Here is an 18,149-nt window from a genome sequence, read left to right as displayed (position 1 = left end):
AGGTAGTAGCTAGCGGTCAGATAGCAGTGGTAAGTAGGTAGTAGTGATAGTAGCAGTGCAGTAGATAGTTAGTGCAGTCGTAGCAGTAGTCCAGTAGTAGTAGAGAGCCAGCAACAGTGAGTAGCAGCACGCATAGCTGAGGATAGTGGTAGTAGTGCAGCAGTAGTAAGTAGTAGCAGAATAGTATAGCCAGTCGGTTAGTACGATAGAGGGAGTAGTAGTATGATAGTAGCAGCTAGTAGTACGTTCAGCAGCCAGCAGCATCGTGCGTATCTAGTAACATATAGCACAGAGTAGAGTCAGTGGTAGTAGGTAGTAGCGCACGTAGCTAGACAGGGTAGTAGTATAGTAGCATAGCGCGTATAGTAGCCCAGTAGTAAGTAGCAGTAGCAGATGTACAGCGTAGTAAGTATGGTAGTGTATAGTAGTGGTATCAGTGGTAGTAGCAGCAGTCGTAGCAAGCTGGTAGTAGCAGTAGTAGTGGTAGTAGGTATAGTACGTAGTAGTAGCAGCAGTTGTAGTAGCCGGCGTAAGTAGCGTAGCAGCGGTAGTGGTAGTAGTAGTGGTAGCAGCGGTAGTGTAGTAGTAGTAGTGGTGTAGTATTGGGTCAGGTAGCGGTAGTGGTAGCAGTAGCCGGTAGTAGTCGGTAGTAGCGGGTAGTAGGCGGTAGTAGCGGTAGCGTAGTGGTAGCAGTATAGTGTAGCAGAGATTGTAAGTCCGTGTTAAGTACGTCAGTAGGTTGCAGCCAGTAGTGGTAGTGCCAGTCGTGTAGTTACGGTCATAGCGTAGTACCCTTAGCGTAGTAGTCGGTAAGCCGGTAGTCTAGTAGCACAGTAGGTGCTCAGTAGAAGTAGTAGCGGTAGTAGTGGTAGCAGCGGTAGTGGTAGTAGTAGCAGCAGTAGTAGTAGTAGTAGCGGTAGTGGTAGTAGTAGTAGCGGTAGTGGTAGCGGAAGTAGAAGTAGTAGTAGTGGAAGCAGAAGTAGTAGTGGTGGTGGTGGTAGTAGGAGTAGAAGTTGCAGCAGAAGTAGTAGTGGTGGTGGTGGTGGTAGTAGTAGGAGTAAAAGTAGCAGCAGAAGTAGTAGTAGAAGCAGTGGTAGTAGTAGAAGTAGCAGAAGCAGTAGTGGTGGTGGTTGTGGTAGTAAAGTTAGAAGTAGGAGTAGCAGCAGAAGTAGTACTAGAAGCAGAAGTAGTAGTAGTGGTGGTAGTAGGAGTAGCAGCAGAAGTAGTAGTAGAAGCAGAGGTAGTAGTGGTGGTGGTGGTAGTAGGAGTAGAAGTTGCAGCAGAAGTAGTAGTGGTGGTGGTAGTGGTGGTGGTGGTAGTAGTAGAAGCAGAGGTAGTAGTGGTGGTAGTAGGAGTAGAAGTAGGAGTAGCAGCAGAAGTAGTAGTAGAAGCAGAGGTAGTAATGGTAATAGTAGTGTTACCTGTCGGATGTGCATAGTGAGCTGGTGCTGGGTCATACAGTCTTTGTCACACAGCGGACAGATGAAATCTGTATTGACGTCTTTGGCTTCCTGTAAAGCAGACACACGAGACCACAAGTTACAACTAATAAGAGAAGCAAGATGGGAGCAAACTGTGTCAATGGAGGATCTGGGTTATGCCCGTTGGGATTCATCCCATTGACAGGTGAGACAAGAACTTTCCACTGCGGCTAAATTTGATATTGGAAAGTATAAAAGATGCATGACAATAAAAAATGTAAAAAACTTCTATGTGGATCGCTATGTATGGTAGAAATGGTTAAGCTTTCATCGTTGGGAGAAGTTTGAGAGGGTTGGCTATAGATGGGTTGGCTGACAAAGTCACAAAAACGATGTGCAAGCTTCAAATGGGGCAGATGTCCGCGTGTTGTTGTAATTCTGGATGGCCAGATAGCTAGCAACGATGACAAGGAACTGCCGTGTGGGGAATCGTAAGTGGCTCATTTCAGCTTGTTTCATCTTGTTCTTGATACCATGTCTTGTTTCGAGGTGTTTTAACTGATTTCATGTCAATGCTAATATGGCTCAAATTCGCTAGTTAGCTAACCAACAACTTTAACGATGTATTTGAGAAACAATTGCTCATTGTGCAAATTTATTTATGTTTTCAGTAAACATTGGAGACGAAATAGTTAATCTAAGCCAACCCCATCTGTTTCGCCCCACAGTTGCGCATTCATCGGTTTTGTTGCTAAACAACCAACCAGTCTATACCATAAAAACACTTGGCTTTCATAACTATTGTATAGTTGGGCTGTGGTTGGTGGGGCCTGAAGCACTGATGGCGACTTCATTCACCATAGGGTCTGCCATCCTATTCTTGTGCATGAGTGGAGGGATATACAGCAATGTCATTACTTATATTCTTTTGATAATAAAGACCAGAATGGTCAGAGAAAAATAATATAGGTGAAAAATGTACATTGCTTTTGACTGGCAGACCCCCCCCCCCCCCCCCCCCCCCCCCCCCCCCCCCATTGATGATCTGTATTCTGCGGTCAAAATTACAGACAGAGAATTGCACCTGCTAGTCCCAGCGAGTTTTGGATTTGACCCTGTCACTCATTCGCCTGTAGTCCGGGTGTGTGTGTGCGGTTTGATGCATTTGTCTGCTTGTGTTATGTTGTTTGTGGAGAATGGTGAGGGGGATGTTTCACCTTGAGCTCAGTGTAACCCTACACCCCAGGTCCCACCTTCCTCTCTCTCTCCTGTTGACACTACAGCTGATAATTAACTCGGACTGACTGAACATAGCACTGGACTGCCATGGATCGCCCCATGCACGCACACACTGTATAAGTGTAAAGGTGGCAGAAACAAAATTAGATGCATGCACACAGAAAACCGACTTGCACACAAATTATGCATACTTTCTTTCACACATAGAGAGACTCTTCAAAAGCAATCTCTAGGAAGCACTTCCTTTTCCTCTCTTGGAGAGGCCTAGTAAAGGAATTGTTCAGTTCCTTTGCACCGCTGGCTTGGGCTCAAGTCTGTTTCACAGCCCATCGTCTCGCTGGCATCCAGTGCATTGCAGACATTTTCTCTCCACACACAGACTCAAGTGATCTGGTGCTCAACTCCACTGTATAGTGTGTGGCAACAGAGGTCAAGAAACACCCTTAATCATTCATTCATTCTCCTGTGTGTGTGTGCGTGTGCGTGTCTAGACTGCAGGATGGACAGCGAGCGCACGAGAACTGAATTGAGTTTTAGGTTTTCAGCAAAAGATGTGACTCCATATCCTTTTTTCTGCTGCTCTTTCTAAACCACAACACAGTGTGAACTCTGCAAGCTGGCCACTAGCGACAACCTCTTCACCTGGTAGCATGCGTTGATGCTGTAGCTGTGTGTGGCCTATGTTAGAGCTGACAATCTGGTAAATTACGTAATAGGCCTTAAGCCGGTTTCCTCAAGAGGTGAGCACCTGAGAACCTGGCCACTCCTGCTAAGGGGATGTGAAGTACACTCTGCATGTCAGGGGTAGGTCGGCCTACAACTCTGGTCCTGGATGGCTCTTCCAGGCTGTGTATGTGTGTGTGTGTGTCTGCTCGTGTCATAAGTGACAACTGTTTGTCCTACACCCGAGCATTATGACCCCCAATCCCATGCTTTAATAGGAGCCACGTGACCCAGGGCCGGGGGGACAAAAGGGGAATTGAGAGGCAAGGACCATTTGTCGCTACTCGTTTGAAGCTGGGACGCGAGAGTTGTGGAGTGAGACGGGGGGATGCTTCTTCACCTGCCCCTACAACCCACCTCCCCCATCCCTCGGTCCTGACACACACACACACAACTTTACATCATTGTTGGAGCCTGGTGAAAAACTAGCTTTTACTGTACTGTTCTCTTCTACTTCAACCAGTTGACACATCTTTTCAAATGTGATGCCACACTGACTCAGTCTCCTCCCTGTTCCTCGGTTCGTTTTTTTACGTGTTTGTGTGTGTTTGTACCGTGTTTCTCCTGGCATTGCGATTGACACTAGTGGGTCTGGGTGGGGTGGTCTTGCTAATGTGGATTGAAGGTGTTGAGGCAGGGGCTGAGGAGGGCTCCATGGCGCCGTTGAGCTGGCCTGCGTTCATCACCGTCGACATCATGGCGTTGATGGATGACAAGTCCACGCCCTCTGTCATATTCTCTCCATTTTCATCTTCCTCCTCTCCTTCCTCCATAGCTCCGTTACTCCCTGGGAAGAGTGAGGAAACCGCAGTTAGTATAAGCAAACTAACACACACCAGCTCTGCAACACACACAAGAACACTCGGACACATGCACATACACCACCCTCACCTGTGTGCTCGTCCTGTGTGTGTGTGGAGTCGGAGGTTTCCTGCCCCTCAGAGTGCTCAGTCTCTACAGCGCTCAGCTCAGCACTCACCCCTCCCCCCGGACGCTTGTCCTCTGTGGCGCTCTCCATCACTGCAGGAACACAACATACACACAAACTTAGTGACATGGGACATACACAAAAACTAAGGTGGCGTCGGTACTTTGCAGGGTTGGGGTCAATTCCATTTAAATTCAGGAAGTCACATTAACGTTTACTAGCAACATGTTGCCAATCCCCAAAAAATTAAGGATAACGTAGATAGCTACTAACATGAGCACAATGTTCCGTAGCTAGCTACTAACATGAGGACAATGTTCCGTAGCTAGCTACTAGCGTGAGCACAATGTTCCGTAGCTAGCTACTAGCGTTAGCACAATGTTCCGTAGCTAGCTACTAGCGTTAGCACAATGTTCCGTAGCTAGCTACAAGCATTAGCACAATGTTCCGTAGCTAGCTACAAGCATTAGCACAATGTTCTGTAGCTAGCTACTAGCATTAGCACAATGTTCTGTAGCTAGCTACTAGCATTAGCACAATGTTCTGTAGCTAGCTACTAGAGTTAGCATTTTTCACTACAACAAATTTTTAAAAAGTACAAGGCATGCGCAAAGAAATACTGATGCCACCTACGTACATACTTGTTAACATGAGGAGTCAGAAGATGGTAAATGAAGTGAGTATGCAGTGCACTTCACAGTGTGCATTAGAGCATAGGTTGGCTATGGAGTGGAAGGAGGGCCTAGAGGGGTTGAGGGGGCTGAAGGTTAATGCAGAGGGGAGGAGGAGGAAGACCTTGTGATAGGGAGAGCGAAAGAATACTGGCTGAGTTGATGTCGTTAGCTAGACATGATAGCCTGTGTTTTATGACATTAAACCGGTCTCGTATGAGACAAAAGAGGGCGGGCGGGGGGGAAGAAAGAGGATGAAATATCCTAGCCTTTCTTTCTATCCTCAGCATAACAACAATTTAGTAAGAAACCAATCACAGCAGGCTACCAAGTGTCTATGGTCCATGGTCAAGTAAACCCATAGGCCCCCAACCACTCCCCAATCAAACACACATAGATTCAAGCCCTTGGTTTCCCTATCCTCTCTCCGCACCCGGGGCCAGTCCCCGATGGGAGGGTTTGGGGTGGGCTAATCTCTCTTAACTCCATGCTAGACTGGCGCTTTCTGTACCATCCCCCCAGGCCCATCCTGTATCCAGCACACATCCCTAACTATGCCTACTATTGTTATCTGGCCCAGCTAACATGCTATGACACAGTATCATAGGAGATCCAGCTAATACAGATGGTGACCGAGGATGCAGGAGAGGGGTAGATGGAAAAAGGAAAGAAAGAAGGGGGAAGGAGAGATACAGACGCAGAATAAGCAAGAAAGAGGAGAGAAGAGGGGTGAGAGAGAGAGCCCAAATAAGAGAGCCCCCCCCCACCCCGTTAATTGCAGATTCCCGTTCACAGCCCCACAGGAAGCTCCTCTCCGGTCCAGGCCACTTCCTCCTCCTCATGGAGGGAGGGTTGGAGTGTGTGTGTGTGGGTGTGTGTGTGTTTTAGTGTCTACATTCCTCTACATTGGCTTTCCAAATGACTCACCCTAACCAAAGTGAATAAAAAAGGGAGAGAAATAAAGGGATGGAGGACAGGAGTTGAGGGTGATAGAGAGAAAAGGAAGGGGGGGAAAGCCTTGGAAATGGAGAAGTAGAGAGAGATGAGATGGAGGAGAGGAAAAGGAGGAGATGAGAGGGGGGAGAGTGGGTGAAAGAGGTGAGCTTGAACAGACTGGTGACGGCTGGTTGTGTTTATTCTAGTGAGTCCCGGGAGGGAGTAGAGAAGTGACATTACAGACTAAGGGTGTAATGGTTCACCAAACCCACGGATGGGTACGTATTGCGGTTGTGGTGTCAAGGTTCGATTTTGGTACACAGGGAATTGAAATGCCAACAGTTACTGTAGTTAAAAAAAAAAAAAAATTACGAAAATACAAAGGGCTGGTATTCCTGATTCCATGTACAGTACCAGTCAAAAGTGTGGACACCTACTCATTCAAGGGTTTTTATTTAGTTTTACTATTTTCTACATTGTAAAATAGTGAAGACATCAAAACTATGAAATAACACATGGAATCATGTGGTAACCAAAAAAGTGTTGGTTGAGATTCTTCGCCTTGATGACAGGTTTGCACACTCTTGGCATGCTCTCAACCAGCTTCACCTGGAAAGCTTTTCAAACAGCCTTGAAGGAGTTCCCACATATGCTGAGCACTTGTTGGCTGCTTTCACTTCACTTTGCTGTCCAACTCATCCCAAACCATCTCAATTGGGTTGAGGTCAGGTGATTGTTGAGGCCAGGGCATCTGATGCAGCACTCCATCACTCTCTTTCTTGGTCAAATAGCCCTTACACAGCCTGGGCGTGTGTTTTGGGTCATCAAAAACAAATGATAGCCCCACTAAGCGCAAACCAGATGTGTTGGTGTATCACTGCAGAATGCTGTGGTAGCCATGCTGGTTAATTGTGCCTTGAATTCTAAATAAATCACAGACAGTGTCACCAGCAAAGTGCCTCCACACCGCCTCCTCCATGCTTCACAGTGGGAACCACACATGTGGAGATCATCCGTTCACTTAGTCTGCGTCTCACAAAGACATGGCGGTTAAAACCAAAAATATCAAATTTGGACTCATCAGACCAAAGGACAGATTTCCACCATTGCTCGTGTTTCTTGGCCTAAGCAAGTCTCTTCTTCTTATTGGTGTCCTTTAGTAGTGGTTTCTTTGCAGCAATTTGACCATGAAGGCCTGATTCACACAGTCTCCTCTGAACAGTTGATGTTGAGATGTGTCTGTTACTTGAACTCTGGGAAGCAGTTATTTGAGCTGCAATTTCTGAGGATGGTAACTCGAATGGACTTATCCTCTGCGGCAGAGGTAACTCTGGGTCTTCCTTTCCTGTGGCGGCACTCATGAGAGCCAGTTTCATCATAGCGCTTGATGGTTTTTGCGACTGCACCTGAAGAAACTTTCAAAGTTCTTGAAATGTTCTGTATTGACTGACCTTCATGTATTAAAGTAATGATGGACTGTCGTTTTGCTTTGCTTATTTGAGCTGTTCTTGCCATAATATGGACTTGGTCTTTTACCAAATAGGGCTATCTTCTGTATACCCCCTACCTTGTCACAACACAACTGATTGGCTCAAACGCATTAAGGAAAGAAATTCCACAAATTAACTTTAAACAAGGCACACCTGTTAATTTAAATGCATTCCAGGTGACTACCTCCTGAAGCTGGTTGAGATAATGCCAAGAGTGTGCAAAGCTGTCATCAAGGCAAAGGGTGGCTATTTGAAGAATCTCAAATATTAAATATATTTTGATTTGTTTTACACTTTTTTGGTTATTACATGATTCCATATGTGTTATTTCATAGTTTTGATGTCTTCACTATTATTCTACAATGTAGAAAATAGTAAAAATAAAGAAAAACCCTGGAATCAGTAGGTGTGTCCAAACTTTTGACTGGTACTGTATAATAAGGAGTTATTGTGATGAAGGCATACCAACACGGAATACCAACACTATGTATTTTCTTAAATGAAAACACGATTACTCATCAACACCTCTATTACAAACAGCAACATGGCCTAAGCAGATGCAGTGTCACAAACCCTTCTGTCAGAGTGCGAGGCGGCCGGTCCTTCTGTCAGAGTGCGAGGGGGGTGTGTGCATGTCTCACTCCAAGTCTTGCTGCTACTGCATCCCATGTACAAAATATTTCGCTTTTTTTCATTGACATAAATTACTCTACAGGCATATCAAAGTTCCAGAGTGGGATCCCTGATAGTTTAAAACAGTTATGGGCCATTTTATACAGAGAAATTGGCATAGTAGGCAATGTCCTTTTACTTGCATCACTGCACATCACGTGGGCTCCTGAGTGGCGCAGCGGTCTAAGGCACCGCATCTTAGTACTAGAGGCGTCACTACAGACCCTGGTTCGACTCCAGGCTGTATCACAACCAGCCATGATTGGGAGTCCTATAGGGCGGCGCACAATTGGCCCAGCGTCGTTAGGGTTTGGCTGGAGTAGGCCATCATTGTAAATAAGAATTTGTTCTTAACTGACTTGTATAGTTAAATAAATGTTAAAAAACATCTTGCAAATCACCAGCAGAGGGCCACCATTTTGAATCCATTTTCACATTCACTCTGTCAGTAGTGCTTACAAATCAGATCATAACTTTAAAACTAGCAAAAATCCCACACTGGAACTTTGATATGCCAGTAGAGTATATTATGTTCAACAATATATACAGTATCTTCGGAAAGTATTCAGACCCCTTAACTTTTTCCACATTTTGTTACGCCTTATTCCAAAATGGATTAAATAAATACAAATCCTCAGCAGTCTACACACAATACCCCATAATGACAAAGAGAAAACAGGTTTTTAGAATTGTTGTAAATGTATTAAAATAAATTAAAAAAATAACAGACGTAAGAATTCAGACCATTTGCTATGAGACTCGAAATTGAGCTCAGGTGCATCCTGTTTCCATTGATCATCCTTGAGATGTTTCTACAACTTGATTGGACATAATTTGGAAAGGTACACACGTGTCTATATAAAGGTCCCACAGTTGACAGTGCATGTCAGCGCAGTCCGTAGAGCTCCGAGACTTTTGTCGGAGGGATTTTGTCGAGGCACAGATCTGGGGAAGGGTACCAAAAAAATTCTGCAGCACTGAAGGTCCACCAAGAACACAGTAGCCTCCATCATTCTTAAATGGAAAAAGTTTGGAACCAGGACTCTTCTTTTATTTTTTTCATATAACCTTTATTTAACTAGGCAAATCAGTTATGAACAAATTCTTATTTACTTCCTAGAGCTGGCCGCCCGACCAAACTGAGATATCAGGGGAGAAGGGCCTTGGTCAGGGAGGTGACCAAGGACCCGATGATCACTATGACAGAGCTCCGGAGTTCCTCTGTGGAGCTGGGAGAACCTTCTAGAAGGACAACAATCTCTGCAGCACTCCACCAATAAGGCCTTTATGGTAGAGTGGCCAGACGGAAGCCACTCCTCAGTAAAAGGCACATGACAGCCCGCTTGGAGTTTGCCAAAAGGTACCTAAAGACTCTCAGACCATGAGAAACAAGATTATCTGGTCTGATGAAACCAAGATTGAACTCTTTGGCCTGAATGCCAAGCGTCACATCTGGAGGAAACCTGGCACCATCCCTATGTTGAAGCATGGTGGTGGCAGCATCATGCATCATGCTGTTTTTCAGCAGCAGGGACTGGGAGACTAGTCAGGATCGAGGGAAAGATGAACGGATCAAAGTACAGAGTGATCGTTGATGAAAACCAACTCCAGAGCGCTCAGGACCTCAGACTGAGCCGAAGGTTCACCTTCCAGCAGGACAACGACCCTAACCACACAGCCAAGACAACGCAGGAGTGGCTCGGGACAAGTCTCTGAATGTCCTCGAGCGGCCCAGCCAGAGCCCGGACTTGAACCCGATCAAACATCTCTGGAGAGACCTGAAAATAGCTGTGCAACAATGCTTCTCATCCAACCTGACAGAGGATCTGCAGAGACGAATGGGAGAAACTCCCCAAATACAGGTGTGCCAAGCTTGTAGCATCCTACCCAAGAAGACTTGAGTCTGTTGAAGCCAAAAGGTGCTTCAACAAAGTACTGAGTAAAGAGTCTGAATACTTATGTAAATGTGATATTTAAGTTTTTTTTTTTTTATACTTTAGCAAACATTTCTAAAAACCTGTTTTTGCTTTGTCATTATGGGGTATTGAGTGTAGATTGATGGGGGGAAAACTATGTAATTCATTTTTGAATAAGGCTGTAACGTAACAAAATGTGGAAAAAGTCAATGGTCTGAATACTTTCCATACGCACTGTATAATTTTGGGGAGACAAATCAAATGGTATCGTCAAAATTCCTACATTTATGGTAAAAAAGTTTTTGAAATCAAAATACTACTAGTACTCATATTACAGAGCAAGCTGTAAAGCTTCATATGACACCAATGCCTTATAGCACCTACAGATGAAACACTGGAGTCTTGAAGGAGGCCCGGGTAAGGGCAAAATTTTATAAATATGCCAACTTTGATCACTTATTTCTCAATTATGCTTTCAGATACAAATGTCAAATATATATGTCAACAATCCTTCCTCCAAAGTACTATTCTATGGATTACATTGTTTTTGTCTGGGTTTTCGTGAGTAATCACTCGCACGCAGGTTATAAAAATCATAAACTCCCTGGTGTTGCAAGTAGCACCGTGCCCAGACCACCCGAGTCATTAAAACTGACCACATTATTAAATAATGCAAAAAATGTATGAAAGCCACTGGTTTACAACTAGCAAAGTATTGTGGAGTTGTAAGTAGCTAATGGAGTAGCAGCTCTAACTAGCAATACAAAGCACAGACTAAGTAGTATGGTCATGTTGAATAGTGGGGGGTTGGCCAAGGGGTGTGTGTGTGTTAACCGCAGATCTCAAGATTAGCCGTGGATTTGTTTTCTTTCATTAGCTGAGCATCACCCCCTCCCTCCATCCCGCACTCTGATTGGTGGATCAAACGCTTGGGCAGCACTTTTTATGGCCTGCTAAAATGAACTGCAACAGATGGTGGGAACCGAGAAGAGGGAGAGGGGAGAGGAGAGGAAGGATGAAAGAGGGATAGATGGAGGAAAGAAAGAGGGGGAGGAGAGACAGGAGGGGGAGGAGAGAAGAGATACCGATGCAGAGGGGAGTTGGAGAAACGAAAGAAGGCCAAGCGGAAAAAAAGGTGTGGGGAGAGGAGAGAGATTGCACAAGGGCCGTGCTAGGTTTCCAGATTTCTGTTGTGATGTTTTCAGAGCAGGCGACTGGAGCAGACTGTTGCACTTGTTTGGAGATTCCAACACACGCTCATGGAGAGAAAGTGCCGTGTGTTACAGGAGAGGAGTGTGTGTGCATGCGTGTAGATGGTGCAGGGAGGAGGGGCAGCAGTGGCTGCTGTTACTACATCTGTTCCCAGCCATCACTCTCACTACAGCTTTGACCCCCCCATCCATAACCCACCATCCTACACACAGACACTACACTGTGTGTGTGTGTGTGTGTGTGTGTGTGTGTGTGTGTGTGTGTGTGTGTGTGTGTGTGTGTGTGTGTGTGTGTGTGTGTGTGTGTGTGGATGGAAAAGTCGCCACACTGTGCCAAAGAGCAGCAAACAAGAATGCCTCTCCACGCCTCTCCTCTCTTCTCCTGTCCTGTCCTATCCTGTCCTGTCCCCTCCCCTCCCCTCATCTATCCTTGGGCCCCTCGCAGCTCGCACTCCCTTCCTCTCACAGACTCCTCCCACCTCCATTTGCTCTCCCTCTTCTTCCCTCTCTCTCCATCTTGTTTTGTCTGACTGCCTGGCTGGGTTCTTCCCTCCATCCTCTCTCACACTCGCTCTCTCGGTTGCCCTCCTTTTCTTCATTTTAACTCCTGTCAACTTCTGTAACTCTTTTTAACCTCAATCTGAACAACACATCTGTATTGGTTGTTACACTTTATTTGCAAAACTTTATAATCCTGTTCAATTAATTACAAGGTGCTCATTTATATTACTTATATAGCCAGCTAAGTTCATGAAGTTGGATTGATTAATGGAAGTATTAGGCTATGCAATCAACTATTTCAATAGATTATTGGAAACTGTAGCCATATTTTTTAGGTTTCAAGTCCTATGTGAAAATACTCTCAATCAATCAACATGCAGCAGCCAAAGACATTGATTTAAATATAGCAACCGCCACCACCATCCCCTTCCACACACAGTCAGTCAGCCACCAATCTGGCAACCGCATGAGTCAGCTGACAAGGTCAGAGGGGTGGTCGCACCACAGCCCTCCTGCTGGGCTAGAGGGGACACCGGTGTGAGGACAAAACGCCGGTGACAAATCACTTGTGACACGTTTCCATAGATTTAAAGCCCCCATTCAGTCTCCCTTACTTTATTAAAAATCAGTGCCTTTGGAAAGTATTCAGACCCCTTGACTTTTTCCTTATTTTGTTAGGTTACAGCCTTATTCTAAAATGTATTAAATACATACAAATCCTCAGCAATCTACACACAATACCCCATAATGACAAAATGAACAGGTTTTTAGAAATGTTTGCTAATTTATAAATAAATAAAAATGTAAATATCACATTTACATAAGTATTCAGACTCTTTACTCAGTACTTTGTTGAAACACCTTTGGCAGCAATTACAGCCTCAAGTATTCTTGGGTATGACGCTACAAGCCTGGCACACCTGTATTTGGGGAGTTTCTCCCATTCTTCTCAGCAGATCCTCTCATGCTCTGTCAGGTTGGATGGGGAGAGTTGCTGCACGGCTATTTTCAGCTCTGGAGCAGGTTTTCAATCAAGGATCTCTCAGTACTTTGCTCCGTTCATCTTTGCCTCGATCCTGACTAGTCTCCCAGTCCCTGCCGCTGAAAAACACCCACACAGTATGATGCTGCCACCACCATGCTTCACCGTAGGGATGGTGCCAGGTTTCCTTCAGATGTGACGCTTGACATTCAGGCCAAGAGTTCAATCTTGGTTTCATCAGACCAGATAATCTTGTTTCCCATGGCCTGAGAGTCTTTAGGTGCCTTTTGGCAAACTCCAAGCAGGCTGTCATGTGCCTTTTACTTAGAAGTGGCTTCCGTCTGGCCACTCTACCATAAAGGCCTGATTGCTGAAGTGCTGCAGAGATTATTGTCCTTCTGGAAGGTTCTCCCATCTCCACAGAGTAACTCTGGATCTCTGTCAGAGTGACTATCGGGTTCTTGGTCACCTCCCTGACCAAGGCCCTTCTCCTCCGATTGCTCAGTTTGGCCGGGCAGCCAGCTCTAGGAAGAGTCTTGGTGGTTCCAAACTTCTTCCATTTAAGAATGATGGAGGCCACTGTGTTCTTGGGGACCTTCAATGCTACATAATTCTTTTGGTACCCTTCCCCGGATCTGTCTCCTTTCCAAATCATGTCCAATCAATTGAATATACCACAGGTGGACTCCAATGAAGTTGTAGAAACATCTCAAGGATGATCAATGGAAACAGGATGCACCTGAGCTCAATTTAGAGTCTCATAGCAAAGGGTCTGAATACTTATGTAAAAAAGTTATGCATTTTTAAATGTAATACATTTGCTAAAATTTCTAAAACCTGTTTTCGCTTTGGAATTATGGGATATTGTGTGTAGATCTCTGAGGATCCATTTTAGAATAAGGCTGTAACGTAACAAAATCTAGAAAAAGTAAAGGGGTATGAATACTTTCCGAAGGCACTGTGTTTAAACCAGGGCTAACTTTGCATCACCTTGAGTAACTTTGCTACTTGTATTAGACTCAAACTACAACCATTGTTTAAGGCGCAATATGCAGAAATCGTTCTGCCATTTCCTAGTAGTTCGTCTAATTTCAGTTTATGTGACAAAACAAGCAATTTTAGTGTAGAGAATCATTGTACCATCTAAACAACTGAATATATATTTTCAATAACCCCAAATATTGTATTTTTAGCTGTTTGAAGCTGGTGTACAAAACCGGAAGTATAAGATGCAAAAACGAAACTTAAGAACGGGAAGAATAGAAATAGCACACAGAACAGATCTAGAGATTACCGCTTCTTAGACTTGCTTTCAATGAGAATGACAGATCTACAACTCACATTTCTATGTGAATTCGGTCAGGTCGCCAAAAAGTCACATATTGCAGCTTTATGTTCAATGAGTAATACATTAAATAGGGAAGTTGAGTCCTCTACCAGCAAGGCAGATAGAGAGACAATGAGCCCCGAGCCAAACTGCCAAAACTGACACATGCTCTTCAAAGCAAACATTGGGAATGGGGGGTGAGGGGGGGGGGGTTGCTCTCACCCAGCACTAACAGAGCAGTGTTGTTTATAACCTGTTCACCTTTGGGTCCCTCGCGACGTTAGCACGCTAACTAGCTAGCGTTGTGTTAAATATGAGAGAGAGCGAGAGATGGAGAGAGAGGGAGGATGCAAGGATGCATTTTCAAAGCATTCCACTGGTGGCTACAGCCGGGTGTTGTGGGGAGTTGTCTTGCGTAGAAGACGTAGAAGTGTTTTTGTGTGAGTGTGCGTGCGCGTGTATGAGAGAGAGGGGCCGTCTTTATCAAGGCTGGCTTGTCAGTTCACAGACTGGGTTAGGTAGGGACTTGGGGGAAAATAGAGAAGGGGAGAGGGAGGGAGAGATCCGATGACCACATGTTGGCTATTTATTACCCCCTCCTAACTGTCTCTCTCTTACTGACACCAAGAGAAGTCAACTTTCCCTCCTAACGGTCTCTCTCCTACTGACACCAAGAGAAGTCAACTTTCCCTCCTAACGGTCTCTCTCGCTGACACCAAAGAGAAGTCAACTTTCCCTCCTAACGGTCCTCTCCTCCTGACACCAAAGAGAAGCAACTTTCCCTCCTAACGGTCTCTCTCCTATCAGACACCAGAAGAAGTCAACTTTCCCTCCTAACGGTCTCTCTCCTAGACACCAAGAGTCAACTTTCCCTCCTAACGGTCTCTCTCCTACAGACAAGAGAAGTCAACTTTCCCTCCTAACGGTCTCTCTCCTACAGACACCAAAGAAATCAACTTTTCCCTCCTAACGGTCTCTCTCTACGACACCAAGAGAAGTCAACTGTCCCCTCCAACGGCTCTCTCCTACTACACCAGAGAATCAACTTTCCCTCCTAACGGTCTCTCTCTTCTGACACCAGAGAAAGCAACTTTCCCTTCCTACGGGTCTCTCTCCTGACACCAAGAGAAGTCAACTTCGCCATTTAAAAAAAATATATATTTTACCTTTATTTAACTTGGCAGTTAAAGTCAGTTAAGAACAAATTCTTATTTTCAATGACAGCCTAGGAACAGTGTGTCACCTGCCTTGTTCAGGGGCAGAATGACAGATTTTTACCTTGTCAGCTCAGGGATTCGATCTTGCAAACTTCCGGTTACTAGTCCAAACTTCCGGTTACTAGTCCAACGCTCTAACCACTAGGCTACCTGCCTTCCTAACGGTCTCTCTCCTGACACCAAGAGAAGTCAACTTTCCCTCCTAATTCTCACTCTGGCAGCAGTTTACCAATCCAAGGATCTACTCAGTACTTCGCTCGTCATCTTTGCTCGCATCGACAGTCTCCCATCCCTGCCAGCTTGGAAAAAACACCGCACACAGTTGATGCTGCACATTCCATGCTCACCGTAGGGACTGGTGCCAGTTTCCTTCAGGATGGACGCTTGACATTAAGGCCAAAGTTCAATCTTGGTTTCATCAGGACCAGATTGAATCTTGTTTCCCATGGCCTGAGAGTCATTTAGGTGCCTAACTTTGGCAAAACTCCAAGCAAGGCTGTCATGTGCCGTTTACTTAGAAGTGTGGCTTCCTGTCTGGCCGCACGTCTACCCATAAAGGCCTGATTGCTGAAGTGCTGCGTAAGATATTGTCCTTTGAAGGTTCTCCCAGGTTCCACAGAATGTAACTCTGGATCTTCTTGTCAGACGTGACTATCGGGAGTTTGGTCACTCCCTGACCAAGCCCTCTCTCCGATTGCTCAGTTTGGCGGGCAGCCAGCTCAGAAAGAGTCATTGTGGTTCCAACTGTCTTCCATTTTAATGAATATGGAGGCCGACTTGTTCTTGGGACTTCAATTCTACATAATCTTTGGTACCCTATCCCGGGATCTTGTCTTCCTTGTCCAAATCACTGTCAATCAATTGAATATACCACAGGTGGACTCCAAGATGAGTTGTGAAACTCTCAAGCTGATCAATTGGAGAACGGATGCACCTGAGCTCAATTAGAGTCTCAAGCAAAGGGGTTTGAAACTATATGTAAAAAGTTATCATTTTTAAATGTAATACATTTGCTAAAATTTCTAAACCTGTTTCGCTTTGGAATATGGATTTGTTGTAGATTCTCTGAGGATCCATTTTAGAATAAGGCTGTAACGTAACAAAATCTAGAAAAAGTAAAGGGTATGAATACTTTCCAAGGCACTGGTGTTAAAACCAGGGCTAACTTTGCATCACCTTGAGTAATTTGCTACTTGTATTAGACTCAAACTACAACCATTGTTTAAAGGCCGCAAATATGCAGAAATCGTTCTGCCATTTCTAGTAGTTCGTCTAATTTCAGTTTATTGACAAAAAAAGCAACTTTTAGTGTAGAGAATCATTGTACATCTAAACAAATGAATATATATTTTCAATAACCCAAATATTGTTTTTCAGCTGTTTGAAGCTGGGTTACAAAACCGGAAGTATAAGATGCAAAAACGAAACTTAGAACGGGAAGAATAGAATAGCACACAGACAGATTCTAGAGATTACCGCTTCTTAGACTTGCTCAATGAGAATGACAGATCTACAACTCACATTTCTATGTGAATTCGGTCAGGTCGCCAAAAAATCACATATTGCAGCTTTATGTTCAATGAGTAATACATTAAATAGGGAAGTTGAGTCCTCTACAGCAGGCAGATAGAGGAGACAATGAGCCCGAGCCAAACTGCCAAAACTGAACACATGCTCTTCAAGCAAACATGGGAATGGGGGGTGAGGGGGGGGGTTGCTCTCACCCAGCACTAACAGAGCAGTGTTTTTATAACCTGTTCACCTTTGGGTCCCTCGCGACGTTAGCACGCTAACTAGCTAAGCGTTGTGTTAAAATGAGAGAGAGCGGAGATTGGAGAGAGAGGGAGGATGCAAGGATGCATTTTCAAAGCATTCCACTGGTGGCTACAGCCGGTGTTGTGGGGAGTTTCTTGCGTAGAAGAGCTAGAAGTGTTTTTGTTGAGTGTGCGTGCTGCGTGTTATAGAGAGGGGCCGTCTTTATCAAGGCTGGCTTGTCAGTTCAACAGACTGGGTTAGGTAGGGACTTGGGGAAAATAGGAAGGGAGAGGGACGGGAGAGATCCGATGAACCCATGTTGGCTATTTATTACCCCCTCCTAACTGTCTCTCCTTACGACACCAATGAGAAGTCACTTTCCCTCCTAACGTCTCTCTCCTACTGACACCAAGGAGAATCAACTTTCCCTCCTACACGGTCTCTCTCCTACTGACACCAAGAGAAGTCAACGTTCCCTCCTAACGGTCCTCTCTCCTACTGACACCAAGAGAAGTCAACTTCCATCCTAACGGTCTCTCTCCTGACACCAAAGAGAAGTCAACTTTCCCTCCTAACGGTCTCTCTCCTGACACCAAGAGAAGCCAATTTTCCCTCCTAACGGTCTCTCTCCTACAGACACCAGAGAAGTCAACTTTCCCTCCTAACGGTCTCTCTCCTACTGACACCAAGTCAACTTTCCCTCCTAACGGTCTCTCTCCTACAGACACAGAGAAAGTCAACTCTTCCTCCTAACGGTCTCTCTCCTCATGACACCAAAGAAGTCAACTTTCCCTCCTAACGGTCTCTCTCTACTGACCCAAGAGAAGTCAACTTCCCTCCTAACGGTCTCTCTCCTACTGACACCAAGAGAAGTCCAACTATTCCCTCCTAACGGTCTCTCTCCTGACACCAAGAGAAGCACTTTCCCTCCTATGGTCCCCTCTCCTGACACCAAGAGAAGTCAACTTCGCCATCCTTAAAAAAAATATATATTTACCTTTATTTAACTTGGCAGTTAAGTCAGTTAAGAACAAATTCTTATTTTCAATGACAGCCTAGGAACAGTGTGTCACCTGCCTTGTTCAGGGGCAGAATGACAGATTTTTACCTTGTCAGCTCAGGGATTCGATCTTGCAAACTTCCGGTTAACTAGTCCAACA

At 45.0% G+C, this 18,149-nt stretch overlaps 1 protein-coding gene across 1 annotated transcript in view; it reads right to left on the bottom strand.

The window, feature by feature from the left end:
• Window positions 1–18,149, bottom strand: part of LOC111953790 (ras-responsive element-binding protein 1) — a 93,358-nt gene that overhangs the window by 23,152 nt on the left and 52,057 nt on the right. Inside the window, 3 exon segments of the mRNA XM_070435598.1 lie at window positions 1,422–1,511; window positions 3,938–4,170; window positions 4,275–4,403. Coding sequence (XP_070291699.1) covers window positions 1,422–1,511; window positions 3,938–4,170; window positions 4,275–4,403 — 452 coding nt within the window.

Source organism: Salvelinus sp. IW2-2015, linkage group LG27, assembly GCF_002910315.2.
Source record: "Salvelinus sp. IW2-2015 linkage group LG27, ASM291031v2, whole genome shotgun sequence".
Taxonomy (NCBI): Eukaryota; Metazoa; Chordata; class Actinopteri; order Salmoniformes; family Salmonidae; genus Salvelinus; species Salvelinus sp. IW2-2015.
The sequence above is the reverse complement of the archived record's forward strand: the minus strand, read 5'-3'. Positions and strand labels throughout refer to the sequence as shown.